The following is a 22,637-nucleotide window of genomic DNA, read 5'->3' as shown; positions in this document are numbered from 1 at the left end:
AGCAGGAAGTGTAACATGGTAGTTGGCATGAGAATTCTTGACTTACAGGATTTTGTAAATGTTGCCTTAATTCTAGTATCATTTCTGTTTAAAGCAACTGCACAGATAATTATACAGAATCTAGTGGTTGGTTCTGTACCAAAATAGGTACATGAAGTATTAATAAAGCTTAATTAACAGAATAAATTAGATAAAAGGCACATAAAATAATTTTTTTAAAATGGCAAGATTTAGTGACACAAGCACAAGCTGTGGCATGTTTATTAAAAAAAAATGACTGTGTTCTTTTGAAAGACCAAATAAACAGTGCATCAATATAACATGTCAGGGGAAATATGGAACTACTTTCGTACCAAATATCTTAGTATCTCTTCTTATTGTCTGGGAAAGAATTCTTAGCATGAGGAGAGAAAAAAATTAAGTTATTGTAAATGTCAATTAAAAATTTTGTAGACTAAATTCAGTTTGGTAAATGCCCACAATTTGGGCGGCCAGTGTGAGACAAAGTGCTTCTGGTTGAGCTAAAAGTATCAGGTCAGATGATGCTGTACATGGCAAAGGTGCACTTAACACTTTGGGGCCATGATACTGATGGAGCTCTTTGGCTCTAACATAATGCAAATGAAGTAACTTTGGAGAGGGGCATCTGGAGCTTTTAGCATGGGGACCACATGAAAGGAAGTTCTGTTTTATGGGATACGCACATTAGCTAGATAACTCAATTGAGAGAATTAAAATGGTTAACAATATTGACGCTGAAATTTGTATTGTACTGCAAAGTTAAAATGTAAAGTGTGAAAATTGGTTGGAAATGCGTAAGTGGTTGCTGTGAAGCTGTTTGAGGAACAAATACTGCCAAAAGGGGAACCTGGCATTAGGGTGTAACTTTGATCAGAGGAGTTAAGGGAAAGGAAGCAGGTTATCAAACTTATCCTGATATAACTTAAACAACGAATAGTCTAGCAGCATCTTAGAGAGTAACAAAACATGTAGATGGTATCATGAGCTTTCATGGCACAACCCATTTTCGTGGGTTTTGACCAGGAAAGCTCATGGTACCATCTACGCTTTTTGTTACTTTAAGATGCTGCTAGAGTATTGGTTGTTTTTTTAGTTTTTCCAGTTACAGTCTAATGTGACTATCCCTCTGAAGCTTTTATCCCGATATAGTGTTTATTAAGGAAACACTAAAAATTTAACTCCTTAAAAAAGCTAAGTATGGTATTTGGACAGCTAATAAAACAAACTTTACATTTTTTCCTCTTACCCCTTCTTGTATTTATAAGTTATGCTCTTCCTCTTATTTTGTAGACGTCTCTACTAGCTAGATTTAGCTAAGAAGTCATTGATGCTAGAGAACAGGTTTGTTCATGTTGAAAAGCTAAGTTTTGGTGAAGATGTTTCTGATAGCATACTTAGAATGCAGTACTCAAACCACAGGCAGCACATTGAAATGAATGTTTTGTGAATTACTGTCCTGTCTTTCACAGATAGAAATTACACTTTGGGGAGAAGAAAGGAAATAGAATGTAGAGAGGAAGAGAGTGCAATGGAATGGAACGTTGCTTTCGTTTCTGATGTTTTTAACATCCTTTAATTAGGTTAGAAATTTTAAATTTTGCCCAACACTGGCCTAATAATGTTGATCATTGATTCATTGTTAGGTATTAATGAGAGGAGAATTCTGTGTGATGTATATCAGTGGTCTCCAACCTTTTCAACAACAAGATTACATTTTTCAATATAAGTGCACCACTGTAAGATCTACTTCAAACCCAAATACTCTTGCCCCATTTCCTTCCTGCCCCTTCTTTGAAGTCCTGCCTCTGTTTCACCCCTTCTCTAAAGCCTTACTTTTCTCATTCCATTCCCCTTCCTCACCCATCTTCACTCACTTTCACCAGGCTGGGATAGGGGTGTTGGGGTGCATGCTCTGGTCTTGGGCCAAGGGGTTTTTTGTGTGTGGGAAGGGCTGTGGACTTAGCCTAGGGTGGGGTCCAGGAGAAGTTTCAGGGTCGAACTCTCGGGAAGGAGTTTGGATGCAGAGGGACTTATGTCTGGGGTAGGAGGTTGGGTGTAGGAGGAGGTTTGGGGCTGGGACAGGGGTTCAGAAAACAGGCTGGGCACCATTTAACTGAGACAGCTTCCAGGTGGTGGAGCAGTGGCGTTAAAGAAGGCTTATCCATGCCCTGGCCCTGCACCACTCCTGAAAGCAGCTGGTATGTATAGCAATGGCACCATGTGCTGCCCTGATCTACAGGCACTGAGCCCATGGCTTCTACTGGCCTTGGTTCCCCGTTATTGAGCAATGGGAGCTGCAGGAGGGGTGCCTGCAGTCAAGGTCTGCATGTGGAGACCCCCCTGCTCTTCCTTTCTTAGGGGCTGCAGGGACATGCCAGACACTTCCAGGAGCAGTAATTACTATAGGGATAATTACTCCAGCCATGATGGCTTAGTCATTTTAGAACTCACTTCCCAAATAATTAAATTGAAGCATAAGAGAGAAATGAAAATTATGAAAAGACCAGTCAAAAACCAAAAATAAAACACTTTGCAAGCAGTAGAAGTAGTAATGACCTCCACGTATGTGTTGGGTTGGGAGATGAGAGTGAAGGACAGTGTGTTTGTGAGAATGACAGACACACAGTGTGTGTGTGAGACAGAGGTTTGCATTGCCAAGCTTCCTCCAGCAATCAGGAAGCTCCCAGAGGGACAGCTCCAAGGCAGTGGGCGGGGGCTTCCCAGCCAAACCAGTCAGGATCACCTGTCAGAGGGGTCAAGATCTACCTGTAGATCCCATTGGTGACTGCTGATGTACATGCACTTGTTGACTGATATTTTTCGGCTGTGTTTTGACTAATGCACTTTGTTGAAAGATGATTTGGTTTATCTTTATCATAGCAGTTGCCCCATGCTTTTTTAGTGTATAAATTCGAGTTCCTGTAAATTATCAATCATGATCTGACAGAAAACATTTTTATCTGAAATTCTTCATGTCACTAGGATGATTAAACTTTTATCATGTTAATTGTTTTCCTTGTCTCCAATTATCAATCTGCTCTGTGGTTTGGGTGATTATCAAGCTCACTTTTGCTTCTAGTGCCCCACTTCAGTTCTCCCTATCTGTTGCTATACTACCATGTTCTGATTTTCCTTTAAGATTTGGAGTCAAGGAGCCTGTCCATCTTGTAGTTTCAAGAATCCTGAAGCTCTGATACAAACGGATATGAGCTTTAAAATGTATTGCCTTCATTTATCGCAAGTATACACAAAAGTTACAAGATACTAGAGCCATACTATTTTGAGTACTTCTAGAGTACTTCTCCTTTCAGGGTGAGTTCTCCTTTTAGAGGTCTTGTTAAACACAATGTTCAGGGGCAGTTCCTGCAAAATGTTGCAATTCTGAGTCGGGTAGAGACTTTACAAAGCACACTGCTGGGAAGAATCTTGGTTGTGGCAAGAAAGAGCCGAAAACCTTCACTTTGTGTAATGGTACTGGTTTGTGGTGTGGTATATGTATTTTATCACTTGTAAAGTACTTAATGCAGGCAATTACTGTATAAATGTCAATATAACTACTTAAAGATGCCAGAGCTCATGCCCAGCCAGAAACGGTGGGGCTGCAGACACGAGATCAGCAAGAGGAGGAGCACCCCTGTTCCAGAGGTGCCCCAGGCGTTCTCACAGTTTGCCTCTATCAAAGGCCAACTCTGCAAGGGGAGTGATCATCTGGTGTGTGGAGCAGGGGTGGTCACCTGGAGAGATGTGCTGAGAGCAAATGGGAAGAGGATTTTCAAAATTCTAATCCATGTAAAGCAGTGGTTCCCAAACTTTTTTGGCATTACACCCCCTTTTTGATTTTTGAGAAACCCTCACCCCCCCCCCAAAAGCAGCAAAACTTGGGGTGGGGTTGATGGGGTGTGTGTGTGTAGCTGGGTCGCCTCGTGCCCCCTTGGAATTTCTTCACGCCCTCCCAGTTTGGGAACCCATGATGTAAAGGGTGGGTCAGAGGGTTGGTCACTTGAGAGGGCAGTAGAGATCAAGCTGATGGGCAGAGGGACAAGAACAGACATTGCGAGACAAGTACCAGAGGCCAGCCACAACACATTACTTCACCACAGTATCCATGCTGGCACCTCAGCACTGTAGCCACTGTGCAGCAAGTTCTATGCTTTTCACTGAGGTGATTTACTTAGTGTGCACTAGATGCCTTGCCAGTGTGGCCTCCTTGGGAGTTACAGTGCTGGGAACTGATTGACTGCTCTGTAACTTGCTGTGTAGACTTGGCCTAAGTGTATACTCTAAGGCGGGGGACCTTTATAAACTAAAGACCCAAACTACATGTGGCAGTCTAAGAGCAGGGGGCTGTTGAGGCCTGATGGAAGGCAGATACATGGGGTGCTGGGTATGTGGTTTTATATTCTCTGAGTAGGCTGCCAAAGACTGGGGCCCAGCCAGCCACACCTGAAGCCCATCTGGCATCAGCCTGAAGGGAAGGCTAATTGGAACATCTGCAGCCAATTAAGGTGGATGAGCATACTATAAAACCCCTCCCTCAGGCAAGGCTATGGGGGAAGAAGAAAAGGGATGGACTAGAGGAGAGGTGAAGGAGAAGAGAGGGGCCCAGAGCAAGGGTACAGACCCAAGATAGCCATCAAGGACCTATCTGCCTTCCATCAGGGAGGAGGTACCGCAGGAAGGATTGGGGAAGTTGCCCAGAGAGGGGCTGCTGCTCAGGGGGGCAAGGGCCAAGCTACCCAACCCACTCAGGGCTGCCTCCACCCATAGGGCCCTGGACCGGAACCTGGAGCAAGTGGGAGGGACTGGGTTCCCAACCATCCCCCTGGCTGGAAGGGCCAGTAGGGAATGGAAAAAGGACACTGGGCTGGCCAGTGATGAAAAGGGCTCTGGTAAGTGGGTACCCTCACCTTCGTGGCAGTATTAGGGACACGGAGTCGCTGAGGTGCACAGAAAGACCTGCCAGGAAGCATGGGACCTATGTGGCATAGCCCAGACTTGCCACAACTGGTATCAGGAGTGGGGTAATTTCACAGGGCAATGGGGATGACCAAAAGAGACACATTTGGTGTCCTACTGAGCCATATTTGTCTTTCAAACGATAGGTTGCCTACCCCTGTTCTAGGGAATTCTTTTAAAATCCCAGCCAGGACTAGGTTCATCTGTGCAGCATGTTTAAGTGAACTGTCATGGTAATAAAAATGCCTTGTTAAAGACCCTAATGGTAAATATGCAATCAGACAGTTCCCATTGATATATCAAAGCCATAGAGCAGAGGAGGACCAGTAAGCTTATAACTATTATGTGTTTTCATTATCACTGCTTTATAAACATAAGTTGAAGTCTTCAAACACTTCCTTTGTGGTAGGCACTTGAACTGCTTAACAGATGGTGAAGTTAAGTCAGAGGAACCATAGAGAGGAGAGAGTCTGTTTGATCAGAGCCAGTAGAGCAATGAGTTCCTGGGTCTTTAATACTTAGGGACTGTTTTTCTCCAATTTTACTCATATGGTCAAAAAAAGTTGATTCTGCTTTAGAGTTTATTTAAAGAAATGAGGTATATTGCAAGTTGATAAATATAATGCAACCAAGAGTCAGGAAAAAACTCATCACATGTTTAAATCTGTAGAGATTGAGGACTTCAGTGCAATTATTCAAGATGAACTATATCAGTCTTGGAGTCTGTGGCACCTTATAGACTAACCGAAGTGTTGGAGCATAAGCTTTCATGGGCAAAGACCCATTTCATCAGATGCACAACAAATGCTCCAACACTTCAGTTAGCTTATAAGGTGCCACAGGACTCCTCGCCGCTTTTGCAGATTTGGACTAACACGGCTACCCCTCTGATATTAGTCTTGCTAATATGTAGCAAAGCACAGGTTATAATATTAATGCCTTCAATACTCTGGAGCTAAATGTACCAAAAGGAGAACAATATGAGACACATTTAAAGGTCTACAGATGCCATGTCATGTTGCTGTTTATAATGAAACTAGATGATAAAAATCCATGTTGCTCATTTCTGTGTACACATGCAGGACTAGAAAATCACCTGCTTGCTACTTGTGGATGGGCAGCTCTGGATTTAGGATGCCGAAGCTTCAACTTTTGAAATTTAAGCTTTCATTTATTTTGTCATGATTCTATCCATTAGGCATGTGATGTTCTTCAGTATTGTCTTTCGGATTCTGAAGATAGACTACTGTAGTGCCTCTGCTGCTACACTTTCCCAAGTAGTTTGCAAGAATGATTAGTTCCCCTTGAGCTGAGCAAAAACCTGTGGACAGTGGTGAAACTGAAGAGGAAAAAATAAATTTATTCTGCTGCTGCTTGGTAACGTACAAATAGCAGAAGAGTTGGGAGGTGGAGTTATTCACAGTGAAAGATCCTCCAAAAAAGGAAAAGAGGTGGGAAAGAGTAGTAGAAACTTGGCTCCTGGCACAGAGGAAGGCTAGGAGTAGGGAAGATGTTTCTTTCTCCTGATCAGTTGAAGGGTGGAGAAATGGGTGTTGAGATTTGCAAGAGCAACTCCTGAGGAAGGTTCTTGGGTACTACCTTGGACCAGTTAACACATTGCAGGCCACATATGTGGCCCACAGTGGTAAACTGGTGAAGTTGGCCACATCCAATACTACCTTTGTGGCCCTGAGGATGTCACCTGGGCTCAGCTGCTGGCTGACTGGGATGCCAGCAGCCCATGGGCCACCGGTTGAGAGTCACTGTCTTACATGAATTGAAAAAAGCCCAGAAACTTGGCTTCTTACCAGGACATTGCTCCTAACTCTCATTGTTGGATCTCCTCCACAGATCATTCCTACTTCCTAAACTTATCACGTGGGGAATGGCTGCAGGTTAGGGCTTTTGGGGTCCTTTCGAGTGAATATAAGGGAAGGTTTTTTAATGCTGACTTGATCAATTACTTTTACCCTGATCACCTTGAAAGTGTTTGGGGTTTTTTTTGTTTTTTTTTAAATTGTAGATCATTTTGAAAGCTTATTACTATTTGAAAATGTTATGTTGTTTGGGAAATGGCTTCAAAGGAATGCACTGTACTAATGAAATATTTTTCTTCTTTTTTTAGCAACAAGGTATTGGTCGGCCAAGTGTGTACCATGCAGTGGTGGTCATATTCTTGGAATTCTTTGCCTGGGGACTATTGACAACTCCCATGCTAAAAGTAAGTGTTGCCAGTCTTTTTCTCTTTCACTACAATAATGTCAGGGCTCAGTTGGTTTCCTTTGGAGATCCTGTTCATACTCTCTGGGACTCCTGGTTTTAAATGAGTTTTATTTTATTCCCTAGTGTCTTAATAAAGCAGTTTGAGTTCTCAGACTTTTTTTGTTTGTTTATATCAAGCCAACATTACATGTACACTTGGTGTTCTACTAAATAGGATCATACCTGAACTGTCAGAGGGGCTGCAAATCTGATCTGAAATACACTGGTAGATCTTAAGTGTTGTCAAAGGCTCATTTTTATTGGAATGAAAAGTACTTAAAATTAATTGCAGAGATTTCAATTTCTAATATAAAGACTAAGTACAGGCAGTCCCCGACTTACGTCGGATCCGCACTTACGAACGGGGCTTTTCTCGCCCGGAGCTCACGGGCGGTGGGTCACCCGTGTCCTCTGGGGCGAGAAAAGCTTCTCCCGGTCTTCCTGGTCTGCTGGGGGGGTCCAGCAAAGCCGCTGGACCCCCCCCCCCAGCAGACCAGAGACACCCGAGCAAAGCCGCCCAGGCGGCGGGAGTCCCACTGCCTGGGCGGCTTTGCTCGTTTGCCACGGAGCAAAGCTGCCCAGGCAGCGGGACTCCCGCCACCTGGGTGGCTTTGCTCCTGTCCCCCTGGTCTGCTGGGAGGGTCCAGCAAAGCCGCTGGACCCCCCCAGCAGACCAGGGACACCCGAGCAAAGCCGCTGCCTGGGCGGCTTTGCTCCCGGACAAACGAGCAAAGCCGCCCAGGCGGCGGCTTTGCTCTGGTGTCCCTGGTCTGCGGGGGAGGGGGGGGCCACTAGCTGCACCCCCCCCCCCCCCCCAGCAGACCAGGGGGACAGGAGCAAAGCCGCAGAGCACGCCCGCAGCAGGACAGCCCAGGCGCGCTTGGGCTGTCCCTCTGCGGACGTGCTCCGCGGCTTTGCTCCTGTCCCCCTGGTCTGCTGGGGGGGGAGGGGGTGCAGCTAGTGGCCCCCCCCCTCTCCCTGCAGACCAGGCTTTTCTTGCCTACCCCTGGGGTAGAGCAGCTGGGGGCTGCCGGGTTGGTCCCGCAGCGCCACTCCGGATCAACTCGGTGGGGCAGAGCAGCTGGGGTGCTGCCGGGTTGCTCCAGTAGCGCCGAGGAGCCGTGCTACTGGAGCAACCCAGCAGCACCCCAGCTGCTCTGCCCCAGGCGTCCCCAAGTCAGCCGCTGCTGAAACTGACCAGCGGCTGACTACAGGAAGCCGGAGGCAGAGTTGCTCTGCCCCAGGCTTCCTGGAATCAGCTCCTGATCAGTTTCAGCAGCAGCTGACTTGGGGATGCCTGGGTTTCTTAAGTTGAATCTGTATGTAAGTCAGAACTGGCATCCAGATTCAGCCACGGTTGAAACTGATCAGATTACATACAGATTCAACTTAAGAACAAACCTACAGTCCCTATCTTGTACATAACCCGGGGACTGCCTGTATATGCTTTATTTGCAAGTAATAGCAATTATAGGCAGTGACTATTATAATTTGTAATGCAATGTTGTTTGTTGGTTATATCTGCGTAACATTTGTAGTATAATTTAAAGATCTTAATGTTAAAAACAGATTGTATGGCTGCTTAAACCCTTATAGAAGGCAGCTTGCTCTCCAAATGACTAGATCATTTAAAGGATTGGTAGTAGGATGTGGCCTTTATCTTCAGGTTAATGATGTAAAGGCTTTTCAAATGGACACTGCCCAAGCGCTGGTCTACACTGAGGATTTTTATTGGTATAACTGTGTCTGAGGGGTCTGAAAAATACATGTGCTAAGATAGGGCTTAAGGATGTTAAAATGGGCATAATCTGCTACTTAAGTAGTCGAATTTCCATAGACTACTTGATCAGTCGATGGGGGAAGGGGCGTATCCCCGCTGCAGCTCTGCAGTTTAATTGTAGTAGGAGCCAGATTGCTGCCTGGCTCCTACTACATTTAAACTGAAGAGCCACAGCAGGGGTTAGCTCCCTGGGGGCGGTGCAAACCAGGACTAAGCAGTCTCAGCTCACTCCACCCCAGGAGGGAACCCCTGCTGTGGCTCTTCAGTTTAAATGTAGTAGGAGCCAGGCAGCAATCTGGCTCCTACTACAATTAAACTGCAGAGCTGCAGCGGGGATACGCTCCTTCCCCCATCGACTGATCAAGTAGTCTATGGAAATTCGACTACTTAAGTAGCGGATTATGCCCATTTTAACATCCTTAAGCCCTATCTTAGCGCACATATTTTTCAGACCCCTCAGACACAGTTATACCAATAAAAATCCTCAGTGTAGTCCTTTTAAATGCAGATCTAAGTATTTACAAGCTGGGAACCAGCTGATTAAACCTAGTGTTTAACTGATTAACAGATTAAAGGGGAGGCATGGTGAGGGAGAGGGAAGTAGCCTGGGCCAGGCCTGCTGTGGACAGTTGCTGCTCCAGCCGACTGGAGTGCCCCTGCCCATAGCAAGCCTCCGGGGCTGATGCAGCCCCCTGCCTGCAGCAGGCGGGAGCTTCTTCAGCACTCACTGGTTAAGAGGGAAGTGGTCAGTTATTATCTATATGTACAGAAAGTAGGACAAAAAGTAAAAGGATTATCCACCTCCCAGAGAGGGAGAAACTAGGTCACCAGAAAGTAAATTCTATTGACCTACCTCTGCCTACAGCAGATGTTGAATCACGAGCCATACTAGGGATGTAAGTGACTAGTTAACTACCCAATAAGCCTAGGCATATCAGACAGCTGAATCAATACTTGACTAGTTGCTTCCCTCCTCTCCTTCTTCCTCTCCCACCACCCCGGTCTCCTGCTGTGTCTCTGCCTTTTAAATGTGGTCTCTTACTACATTTAAACATCGGAGGCTCAGCCTTTGGGACCCAGTGTGAGCTGACAGTCAGTTGATTCCCAATGTCTAAATCAGCTCGTGCTAGGTCTCCTGCAGCTTCTCTGCCTCCCCTGCCCCCCTTGCTCCTCCCACGAGATGGTGATAGGGAAGGAACCGGCTTTTAAGATGGCTCCCTTCTGCAATGGCTCCTGCTTCTCTCTCCCCTCCCTTGCTGACTGATTCCTGACAGTAATCAATAAAACTTTTATATGGACTTTTATTCTTCTAAAAGGCCTAAGTTAAAGTTCTCAAATTAGACTAAAAATGGTGTTTATCTAATATGGCAGTGTTGGGGCCATTTATTTGGGTGTAGTTGTTCTTGAGTATTTTGATTTAACTATATTAGTATGAGCACATTGTTTTTTCCAGAATAAGTGAGACATTTTTTTCTAGTTCAGTTTAAACCCCCTTCCCATACAGTATAAGCTAAATAGAAGAAAAACATTTATCCTGGAATAGGTGTCCACTGAAGGATTATCTCAGTATAGATACACTAGCTCAAACTGATATCTTATTTTACATGAGTATAATTTACTTCTGTAGACCAAGCCCAAAATTCTACTGAGTCTGATAGATACACTTTCAATAAGGTTTAGTGAAGTTGTATTTGTGCCTCCTGATTAGCAAGAGTGGGTTACATTTTTGTCAAGATTTCTCTTTTCACTTCTTTTGTTTAATTCACATGCAACCTAAATTTTAACATTTTCCTTCTCCTTAGGTCTTACATGAAACATTTCCTCAGCATACATTTCTAATGAATGGTCTTATTCAGGGTGTTAAGGTAAGACTCCCATAGACATTTGAACATAATATTTTGTGTGTGTTTGAGTTACAGTGATCTCAAACACAAATGTTTATCACTGTTATCCCTTCATTTGTTATAGTAATGTCTTGAATACTTGGATTTGAAATGTCAAAATCAGTTTTTTCCTCATCCCTAAGCTTATTCATCAGTTTGAAGGTGTTGGGGGTTTGTTTTCAATTAACGTTTGAAGCATTTTCTGGAAATATAAAACACCTTTTTTTTGCAAGCAAGTCTTATTTTGAGCAGCCTTGACAGTCCCTTAGCTCTGTTATTCAGCACTTAATTAACTGGCATTTCTGATATCTCCCAAAACAATCTTTAATCTAGTAACTGGGACTAGTGCACTGCCCAGCATGTTATACAGTTGCACATTTTGGACTTAACTTTTATGCACAAGAGGCAGAAGACAAGCTGCTATCTGGGATTTTTTTTAAAAAGCAGCTTTCAGAGTGTGTCATAGGGTCTTTACAGATTCATCTCGATCTCCTACACTGTCTGTATTTACCATAATAATTGATGTTAATAATAATGACCCCGAGGCACTGTAAGATTCTGAATAATCACAAAAGATTAAATGATGTTGATTATAGTTTTAGTGTTAAGTGCATTTTTAGAGATCCGGTGTATGCCCTTCTCTGTCCATAGTGTTATGTAGTGTCATAAGATGACCTATAATATAGAAAACTCTATTTACACATAAGTGCTTCAACAAATCAATCACTCTGCTGTGCAGTATTGTTACAGGATTGGTAAGTAACTGTACACTTATACTTTATTCATTTTATTATATCAATGGGATACCAATTTTCAAAGAATGTGAATAAAGTATAATGCTGTTAACCAGAGTATTCAATTAACTCTGTTTTTCTCTATTTACGATTTTAGTATCTATGGCCTTATTTTTCAAATATTGACTTAATAAACAGTGCTAATACATGACAGACATTGACTCCCCATACTTCTCCCTTTTCTCAAGTAAGCTAGTGTCTATTATTTTCAAGAAATGAACATAAGTCTGCCGTTCTCAAGCAGACCAATGATCCATCTAGCCCTATATCCTATTTTCCGACAATAGCAAGTGCCAGATGATTCAGAGGGAATGAACTGCTATATATATTACTTTGTATAGTCCCAGCTTCTGGTAGTCGAAGTCTTGGGATACCTGAAACATGGGGTTGAGTCCCTGGTCATCTTGACTAATAGGTATGGCCCTACCGATTTCACAGTTCATTTTTGGTCAATTTCACAGTCATGGGGCCTTAAAAATGCAAATTAAATTTTATCAGATGTTTAAATCTGAAATATTAGTGTTGTAGCTACAGGGGCCCTGACCTAAAAAGAAGAAAATGAACCATTTTAAGTATTGTAAATTTTTTTTTTTTTTGTATACTGCATCAAAGGTTTATTGATAACTGCAGAGCTGCTGGTCATGTGAATGTAAATGTCAGCTTTTTTATACAAGCTGTTCTATGACTTGTGTAATTTCTTTTATGTACTAAAAATAAAAAGGATGATTGTACATAAACATGTGAGGAAAAAGGGATTACAGGCAACCTCTGACTTATGACCCCCTGCGTTTATGATGCAGACTCCATGTGTTAGTGCCAGTATTGGCCAGCAGTGTTTGAACTGGTGCCTTGCCAGCCTGGGGCCTTGCCCTGGGCCCTGATCAGCATCGCTGTGGCTATCCCTAGCGACTGCCCTGCTCTGGCCCAGCGTGGCCTCTCAAGTTCCGCACACTGGGGACTACAACTCCCAGGAGGCAAAGCGGGTGGCTGTTTCTCCTGCCATGTGGGCTCATGGGAATCACAGCGGGCGGGACTGGGAGCTGTAGCTGGCTCTGTTACAGTAGTGCCCTGCCTGGTTGTATTTTTAGGGTATAAAATGGGTTTCCAGGAATGGAACTGCCATTTGTAACATTGCACCTATGGGAAATAAGGGTTTGACTTATAATGGCTTAACTTATGGCAGTTCTCCAGGAACCAATTATGTCATAAGTGTAGGGGTTGCCTGTACTACTTTCAAAATTTAAGTTTTCTATACCACATTGTAGAGCTATGAAGTAGAGTTGATGTGAGCTCATGGTGTAAATATACTTCAGTATACGTAATGGATATTAGGAAAGATTGACACATCAATCCTTTCATGTATCTGATTTAATAAGTTTGTAGAGAAAAATATCCCTGAGACTATAGGTGTTTTGATTTGTACATAAGATGTGGCCCGCAAAGCACTTTAGTGAATTTTGGCTGTAGTGGATAATAATAGCCTGCAAACGAGTAACTTACCTACATCGCAGTGAAGTGAAGGCAGACAACGTTACTTCTTTCTTTTTTTTAACTGTTCAATTTTAGTTGTACCAGATTATACTAACTAAATGTCAGTGCCTGAAACTGACTTGTTTATTTTAAAGACTTCATTTGGTATTGCAACAGCACAGAACAGAATGGATATTCAGGTTTTAGAGAGTATCGGACGGGCAGTGTTCAGTGTAAGCTAAGCGCTTCTGTTGCCACTCAGGAGAGATTCAAATGCCACCCGCCTGATTAGCACAGTGCCCAAAGCTAGGTTTTTGTTTTTGCTGGTGATGCACATTCACATATGCCTCGGTGTACATAAACATTTATTTCACATGTGGAAAAGATTAGCGGGAACATCGCTAACAAGTACCATTTCATTAGTACAGTAAGGCTCTAGGTATATCTAGGTAAATTACTATTTGGCCTGCAGGGAGAGGATGGGTGACTACAACCTGCTCCTTGGGTGTTTGCTTCTTGCTGATTTAGCCTGTCAGTAATGTTGTCTGTTTTGAAAAGAGATGCTCACCCTCCCTTTTGAACTAAAGATATTGAAACTGTTTTCTGCTAGGCAGAGTTGAAGAAAATAGACTGAAATGGGATGTTTTACCCAATTGTAGGTAGTAATGGCATCTTAGTTAGAATACCAGTCTGAAATAGCTAAGGGGTTTAAGCACATAGCAAATACTAAATGTTGGTGAAAAACAAGGGGAAAGATTGTCGCATTGTCTAACCAGTTCTATGCTACAGAAAAGGAAACCTATACCACACTTGTTATAGTGGTGCAAAGAATGTAATAGTTGGGTAGAACATTAGTGAAATAATATAGTTTTATAAGTGTCATGTAGCTGCAATAAGCTTTATTTTCATGTAGGTTTTTGGTTATAGGTTTATAGTCTGTTTTGTAATTTAAATAAAATCTAAAACATTCCATCATTAGCTCTGAAGTTTCCTTATCCTATAACAGCAACTAAACAAAGCATGTGAAATCTGCTCCATTTTGAAATCTAGCTTCAAAATGCATTTTAAAATAACCTTTTTTTCTTTTACAGGGTTTTTTATCCTTTCTGAGTGCTCCATTAATTGGTGCTCTATCTGATGTGTGGGGAAGAAAGTCTTTTCTTCTTGTTACAGTTTTCTTCACTTGTGTCCCAATTCCATTAATGAGGATTAGTCCATGGTAAGTGGTACAGCAGGGAAGTATGAGGAACTCAATTAAAGGTGGATTGGTGTTTGGAAAATAAGGATAACTAGGCAAGAAGAAAATGATTTACTTTCAAAATGTAATTAAATCATCCTTGCACTTCTTTGTTCATGTTCTAAACATTGATTTTGTGCATAGGATTTTTAAAGAAGTAAATGCTTCCTGTAAACTGAGTTAATGACTGTTTACACACACATAATCCTAACAGTAATTGCTAAAAATGCTTAGAATTCATTACATAAGTACACTGCAGTTGTAAATGCTAAGATCTACTACATTTTCTCTTTGAGACCTATACAGAGCTGCACTAATAACCAATATATTTTACGAGACAAATGAATGTTTAATAGTAGCTATTCTAAATGGGTGAATAACACTGTGAAGTATAAAATACAGAAAATCTTTGACATTGTATTATAGAGCTCTGAAATTTGAGCTGTATTGCTTCCTGTTCCCTTTTATTTGCTGTTTTTTGGGGAAGCAAAAATATTAAGAGAACTTCCTATACCTGCTGACTGCCTCAAAGCCTCTAATCATGCTCTGAATTTGAAAGTTTGTAAAACCTTAATGCATAGGGATTAACTATTGTTCATTCACTGAAAGGTGATTCGAGTACATTTTTTGCAGAAAAATATTTCACTGTATTACAACTTTGGATAGTTAAGTTTTTAGACAGTTCTACTTCACAACTGAAATTCATCATAGTTTTTTTTGAGAGTATGATAATTTCGTGGGAATTATTATCCTTTGTGAGAGGCCAGTCAGAAATTGGGAGTTTTTCCTCATAATTCTCTAAAAAAAGAAAATGCTGCTACTTTCATTAGAACAATATATTTGGATGTTTGATAGCTTTGCTGGCACTGATTTTACAATATTAATTAATCTACAGATCAATCAACATTGTGGATATATGTATTTTAAATATGTATTAGGTTCTAGACTAAATATTAACAAATTTGCATGGTATTAAACAGTGGTTTTTTGTAGTAGAAGATAAATTGGAGTATCTTTTAAATTCTCCTTTTGATTTTTAGGTGGTATTTTGCTATGATTTCAGTATCTGGAGTCTTTTCTGTTACTTTCTCTGTAATATTTGCTTATGTAGCTGATATAACACAAGAACATGAGAGAAGTACTGCCTACGGACTGGTAAGATGTATATAAAAATTTAAATTCTTGCATACATAAAGCATTATCAGTAAAGCTGTTTTGGGTCAGGATTTCTAACCTGTGGCCCTTGAGGGAGATGGTATTAAGAAAACAATTTGCGTTTAATAGTACATAGAAAATGTGTTGCTTGATCCGTTCCTTCTGGAGTTGAAAATTTCAGATATTTAAATCATGTCTGTCACTGCAGGAAGAAGAAAATGTTACAGTGGTTAGACTAGCCTACAGTTGGAAGATCTTGGTTCAAGTCTCTGTGATTTTGGGCAAATCAATTAGCCTTCTTACTCTTTGTATAAAAAGACAATAATCAGTGTAGTGGGCAGGTAGAAGGCAGTCTCTGAGCACTAGAGAAGAGACCACAAATGATAATAGATACTCCTAAGGCTGAAGGAGAAGCTGTGCTCGGATCTAGTTACACCAACAGTACCTACTATAGTAAACTTCCCATTATCCAGCACATTTAGGGCCCAGGGGGTGCCGGATTATCAGATATGCCAGACTATCAGAAGGGGGGACTCTGAGACGGGTGGGGTGGGGGGGATGCCACACCAGACCCCTCATAGCCCGCCTTTCCCATAGTCTGGCTCTGCCCCAGGTGTTCCCGATTCAGCTGCTGCTGGTCAGTTTCAGCAGCGGCTGAATCGGGGATGCCTGCAGCAGAGCAGCTGGGGTGCTGCCGGGTTGGTCCAGTAGCGCTGCCCCTCAGTTCTGCGAGACCAACCCTGCAGCACCCCAGCTGCTCTTGGGGACGCCTGGGGCAGAGCAGCTGGGATGCTGCCGGGTTGGTCCTGTAGCACTGCTCCTTGGCGCTGCGGGACCAACCCGGCAGCACCCCAGCTGCTCTGTCCCAGGTGTCCCCCAGTCAGCCGCTGCTGAAACTGATCAGCAGCTGACCGATCCAGGAAGCTCGGGGCAGAGCAGCTCTGCCCCGGGCTTCCCGGATCGGTCAGCCGCTGGTCAGTTTCAGCAGCAGCTGAATAGGGGCGCCTAGGGCAGAGCAGCTGGGGTGCTGCCGGGTTGGTCCCGCAGCGCCAAGGAGCAGTGCTACAGGACCAACCCGGCAGCATCCCAGCTGCTCTGCCCCAAGCGTCCCCAAGAGCAGCTGGGGTGCTGCAGGGTTGGTCTCGCAGAACTGAGGGGCAGCTCTGCCCCGGGCTTCCTGGATCGGTCAGCTGCTGATCAGTTTCAGCAGCGGCTGACTGGGGGACGCCTGGGACAGAGCAGCTGGGGTGCTGCCGGGTTGGTCCCACAGTGCCAAGGAGCGGCGCTACGGGACCAACCCGGCATCACCCCAGCTGCTCTGCCCCTGGCTTCCCCGATTTAGCTGCTGGTCAGTTTCAGCAGCGGCTGAATTGGGGAAGCCAGGCGCAGAGCAGCTCCATTTGTCCGGCTGCTCCAGCACTTCTAGGTTCCTGATGGTGCCTGGCCATCAGGAGTGCTGGAGCATTGGATGCCTGTCTAATGGAGTTTTACTGTATTTTGCAGTAATTTGTCCTAGACCAGGTTAGAGCATCTTTCTCCAATCTTAGTGCAGTTTAAGGTTCACTGTTCTGTAAAATACTGAGGGCTTGATTGGCCACTTGTGATATCAAGTGTATTTAAACATACACACCACATAGCTACAGCTCATGAAATCAGAACACCTGAATGGAAAAAACTTTAAAATCTTGCACAAAGCTAACACTAGAAATGTTAACATTGACTTTGAGTTTCTTAGCAATTGTTTTTACTAAGTACAACATTCTTAGAGGGATTTTTACCCTTTAATTACTGACTCAGATTGCTCAAACTTAACTTAGCTTTAATGAAGCTTTTTTCTGGGAAGTGTATAAAGGGAATTTAATGTATTAACTTAATATGCAAAAATTACCTAAGCCCCATGCCTTCAGTGAACTTTTGCAGGCTAACATGACCATGAGTATCTGTGTTAAATCAAGGGTTGTTTTTTTTTTTACAGAATTTTCTTTGTTTCTGTAAACTTAATTCTTATTGTTTTGCATCATGTAATGACAGTTGTCTTTTCTATTTTTAACCTGGACCAATCATGTTTATCATCTTCCCTGATGTAAAGGGATTTGGCACCCAAGTTTAGGCTTCCTCTTATGCATTTAGGTGTAACCCCCTTTTTTCGCCCCAGATTACTTAGGAGCAGGTCACACTCACATGTGTGCCTTGGCCCCTGATCTTTTTAACATAAAAGGAAATCCTGAGTACCCCAGTGGTGATACTGTTTAGTTGGGGATTCCCTATCCATCCCTTGCACCTAAAGAATATATAGCTGGTACCCGAGTTACGAATGTGTTGACTTACGACCAACCTCCCATGAACCCCATTACAGCCGGTCCCCGACTTATGAACGCACCAGCCGCACTTACAAACAGTGCGGCCGTATTTAAAATCATGTATTCCCGACTTATAAACAAATCGAGTTATGACCCGGTGTTTGGTACGTAACCTGTTAGTTATTCGGGGACCGGCTGTACAATGGCGATGCCTCTACCTGGCTGGCCCTGTACACACTTAATGGTGTGCCTTGGGAGCCTCCAAGGAATACAATTATTTCAGCAATAATCTGGGTCTAACTCCAAGACAACAATTATAAATAATGTACATCTAATGGATTAAATTAGAATTAACACACCTTTACTTAACCACTTAAAGAAATAGATTAGAAGTGAATAAAATCAATTAACAATGTACACAGAAAGGAAGGAAACGTATCCATCTGGCATTTATACTGCCACCATTTATCCCACCCCAGATTGTGCATGCCTCTGGATTCAGAGTCCAAGATGCTTGCTTCTGTGGGCGCGCTAGAGGGTCTGCAGTTGGAGAGGAAACAGCACTGTGCAGGTTCTGTGTGTCAGTCCTGGCAGGCAGCCAGCTGCAAAATCCCCCTGCCACTGGAGAAGGCCCCACCAAATGGCAGCAGCTCTGGTTAACTGGACAGATCACACCTGCTGTCTTTGGACCCATCGTCAGTCTATTTTCTGTGCTCTGTTCCAGGCAGCACTTTTCCGAACAGCCCCAGTCACTCAGTTACCTCCTGTGCAGTGTTATGTAGGCTTTTCCCAGCCAGAGGCACAGTCAGGACCTCTCCCCTCCAGGGAAATCCCCAGCAGTCCCCAAAGCATCATGCTAGATCCAAGCTCCAGCAGGATCTCACTAACAGGCTCTAGCTGCAGTCCAACAGCTCCTGGCCTGAAAGGCTCCACGCCAGCAGCCTGGCTCTTCTCTCCAAACTGGAGCCTAGCCTAACTCTCTCTCTTTCTCTTTCTCTCTATACCTCGAAGAGCCTGCTTTTCCCCAAGGGCTCATGGGAGTTGTCTCTAAGGTTAGATTGCAGCACAAAGGATCCTCTGTAAAATGTAGCATTTTGGCTTCTCAGATTTAACCTTGGGATCCCAGACTTGCCTGCTTAACGCCTGCACAGAGCAAGGAAGCATTTGCAAAGAAATAAAAATGACTTTGTCCATGAGCTTATGCTACAGGTTGCTGCTGAAAAGAAAATTAAATGAGTGAAGGGACAATGAGAGGAGGGAGTGGAAGGAGAACACTGAGCACCAGAATGAAGCCATGGAAGTGGCTCTTAAACATTATGGAGTGACAAGTTCCACACTCCAGGTACTGCAGACTGAGCAGTAACAATACCTTCCTCCATCCTTTTTTAGCTGGTGTCCTAAAATTTTTCCATGCACCCCCTCTCCCTGTCAACACAATTTGGCCACCATCCTGTCCCCGGTTTTCACTCGCTGCACTACACATCTGCCCCTTCACTGTGCAGCTCTGCGGACTCCCATTGCCCTGCACACTCCCACCCCATTTAGTTTAGCCCTGCTGAACTACAGCACATCAGATGGCATGGTTGCAGATGACACCTGGACATACATCTGTAAACCTGTCTCGGCCTCACCTCCTTTCCCCACCCCACCTCTCTATTACCTGCAGATGTGTCATTCTGCTTTTGTGTTCTACATTAGTTATTTTTAATAAATGAAATTCTTGGGTTTATTAAAATGCATGAAAATAAGCAAGGCTAGCCCAGCAAAGCAACAGGTGATATGGTACTAAGTGCATTGTAGGGACCAATCAGAGTCCCCACTGTATTGTCCTGCTTGGCAACAAATATTACAGGCTTTCTGCATCAAATTCCTACTTCAAGGCTTCCCAGAACCTTATGGCCCTGTGCTGTGTTCCTCTAATAACCCTGGTATCAAACTGTTCAAATTCAGCCCCCAGGTGCTGAGCTTCAGTGGTCCAATTCTGAGTGAAGCTTTCATCCACGAATAGTATGGAGAGTACAGTATGCAGCTGTTACTCTTGGGATGTTATCTGCCTGGTGCAGCTTCCCATACAAGTATTGCCAGCGGGCTTTTAAATGACCAAAAGCACACTCCATTGTCATTCTGCACCTGCTCAGCCAGTTATTGAACCACTCCTTGCTGCTGTGAAGACTCTGGGTGTATGGTATCAGGAGCCGTGATATGAAGGAGTAGATGGCATTTCACAGATTCACATTAGGTATTTCCACTTCCTCTTCAGTGATCTTCTGGTGCAGGAAGAAAGTTCCTGCTTGCAGCTTTTTCAATAAGCCACTGTTATGAAAATGGGTTCATCATACACTTTTCTGGGCCAGCCTGTGTTAATATCAGTGAATCACCCACAGTGATCCACAGGTACCTGGAGAATCACTGAAGATTACCTTTTCCTGTTAATGTACTGAGAGGCTAGGTGATCTGGTGCCAGAATTGGAATGTGTGCCATCTATCTCCCCATCTCAGTTAGGGAAGCCCCTCTGTAGAAAGCCATCCACAGTTTTCACACACGTTGTCCGGAGTTGGGGTCTTTTTGGACCAGATGCAATCAATGGCCCTGCATGCTTCTCTCAAAGTGAGTCCAACGGTCGACCTTCCCTCTGTTTGGTGATAATGAGAAGTAGTGGAGTGAAGCGGTGGCAGTGCAATGGCCAAGAGCTTGTCCACTGACAGGGCAGCTCTCATTCTCGTGTCCTTGCACCATAGATTGAGGTTGAGCACCTGACACAATTCTATGAAAGTGGCTTTCCTTATCCGAATGGTGTGCAGCTGCCACTTGTCATCCCACACGTCAATGACGATGTTATCCTGTCTTTCAGTGCTTGTTTCCCAGGTGTTGCGCTGTGGTCAGCACAGCCGTGAATGCTACAGGGAATGTTGTGTTGTATGTATGATTAGTGTCCTATCCCTCATCGTCACTTTTTGCAGCTTAAGGAATAACTTGACTGCCATTGTGACATGTTAGTGAGACCTATCAGCATTTTCTTCAACAGTTCAGAATCCTTTCCTGCAGACCAAGGAGGCAGAGCATGCAGCACAGAAGCTCTTGAAAGATGGTGCCAAATTTGGGCAGAAGCACAGGGTTTTCTGGGATGATGAAAAGCAATGCACCATGGGGATACACAGTGTGGATACACAACCCTAGTTTCGCTACTGTGCTCTGGGAGCAGTGCTGTAACTGACAGTGCTTTGTCTGCCAGTGTAAATAAAGCTTTAATCTTACTAAACAAATGATTTTTCTATTCTTTCTTTTTATGGGGAACTTCTTCCGAGGGCAGTTCATCAAACAATCCCTCTCTTGTCTGACTGACAGTGTGTAACTTTCAAAATTGAAAGTGAACATCAGCTGCTGCTTACTTCTTTAGCAATAGTAACTAATTGGAGCAGAGATTTACAGGTGTTGGGCACCTATTTCCTGTGTTAACTGAGTAATGCATTAGCATCGTGAAACCCTTTAAACAATAATATACTGAGGTTTCTTCTTAGTTCTTTGACACAAATTTCAAAGTACATAGGATCATAGCAGAATTTCTGCTACTATTCAGTAGGTTAGACATTGAGTCAGAGTCAATGGCTTGAAGAGGAAAGTCAACTGTATAGATGAATTGGGTTATAGTTTACTGAAATGAATGCAAACAGTGTGGAGCTTGATATATTTGTCATTAGAGATACCTCTTTTCTATTATTTGCATCTCTATATAATATGTGCTCTTAAAGATGAATTTAGGTGTCATAGTTGTTGGCCACAGCTGTTGTCATCATCTTCCTCAAATAACAGAGAGTCTCCTAGTACTTCATTTGCAATAGCCTTTTCTGGTCAACTAGGAATTTGAAGTATTTTAGCTACTTGGAAGCAGCTGAGTCTCAGTATAGAAAATTTGTCTAATTTCCTTCAGTGTCTTCCAATTTAGGTAGATACTTGCATAACTCAAGATAAGAGGTGCATAGTAACACGCCTTCAAATTTAATCATTTCTTCCTTCATCCTTACACTGAAAAAAGTGTTTCAAGGGTAATATTAGTTCACGATTCTGTTCCTGGGATGTTGTACCACATTCTCTTTTCAACTTATGAAACACAAAATGAGAAGTCCAAAGAATGAATAATGCTCATGTCCACCTGGCTATGAGGGGAAGATGAGACTTAGATGTAAAGTTAGCATAAGTGTAGAAAGACTAGTCAATGGACTAGAGAGTAGATGGTCTTTCCAGGCTCATTTTACTAGTCATTGAAAAGGATTACCCTTAGTATGTGCAAATGATATTTTATACCTGTAAGTCAGGAATTATTTCTTTTTAAGGTCTTCAATAAAATAAAACTCTTAGAATTTCTCAGTGCAAATTTCTAGAAAGGAGTAGGAACTAAGATGAGATTAATCGTTCCAGTAAGCATCATGCCTTTTTCTAATAAATTTTATTACAGTACCCAGTGTGGTAATGTCTGTGTTATGGTTCTGTGGCCTCATAATATGTAAAACTAAATTTCTAGTCTTTATGGTTATAACTGTGCATTGTCTTTCAGTGTCCAGCTCTCAAAACTTCCAGCTCTTCATCTTCCCTATCCACCATAGCTTCTATAGTTATGTTAAATTCAGTTGTACAATACTTCATGTTCAGTATGTTCTTCATTCTATATTATTATACAAGATATTAGTTGTATGTATTTTCGTATATTAATGAAGGAAAATTTCATTTTAAATATTCTTGTTCCTGCCAAAACATGTATCAGTTTGCCACAGAAATAAAGG

General features: G+C 43.0%; 1 protein-coding gene across 1 annotated transcript in view; it reads left to right on the top strand.

The window, feature by feature from the left end:
* The window catches only part of SLC71A2 (solute carrier family 71 member 2), a 48,428-nt gene that overhangs the window by 8,058 nt on the left and 17,733 nt on the right, over positions 1-22,637 (top strand). Inside the window, exons 2-5 of the mRNA XM_075931857.2 lie at positions 7,103-7,198; positions 10,822-10,884; positions 14,258-14,385; positions 15,444-15,558. Of these exons, the coding sequence (XP_075787972.1) occupies positions 7,103-7,198; positions 10,822-10,884; positions 14,258-14,385; positions 15,444-15,558 (402 nt within the window). The remainder of the gene's footprint in view (positions 1-7,102; positions 7,199-10,821; positions 10,885-14,257; positions 14,386-15,443; positions 15,559-22,637) is intronic.

Source organism: Pelodiscus sinensis, chromosome 6, assembly GCF_052426305.1.
Source record: "Pelodiscus sinensis isolate ZL-2025 chromosome 6, ASM5242630v1, whole genome shotgun sequence".
Taxonomy (NCBI): domain Eukaryota; kingdom Metazoa; phylum Chordata; order Testudines; family Trionychidae; genus Pelodiscus; species Pelodiscus sinensis.
This window is presented reverse-complemented; position numbering and strand designations above follow the sequence as displayed.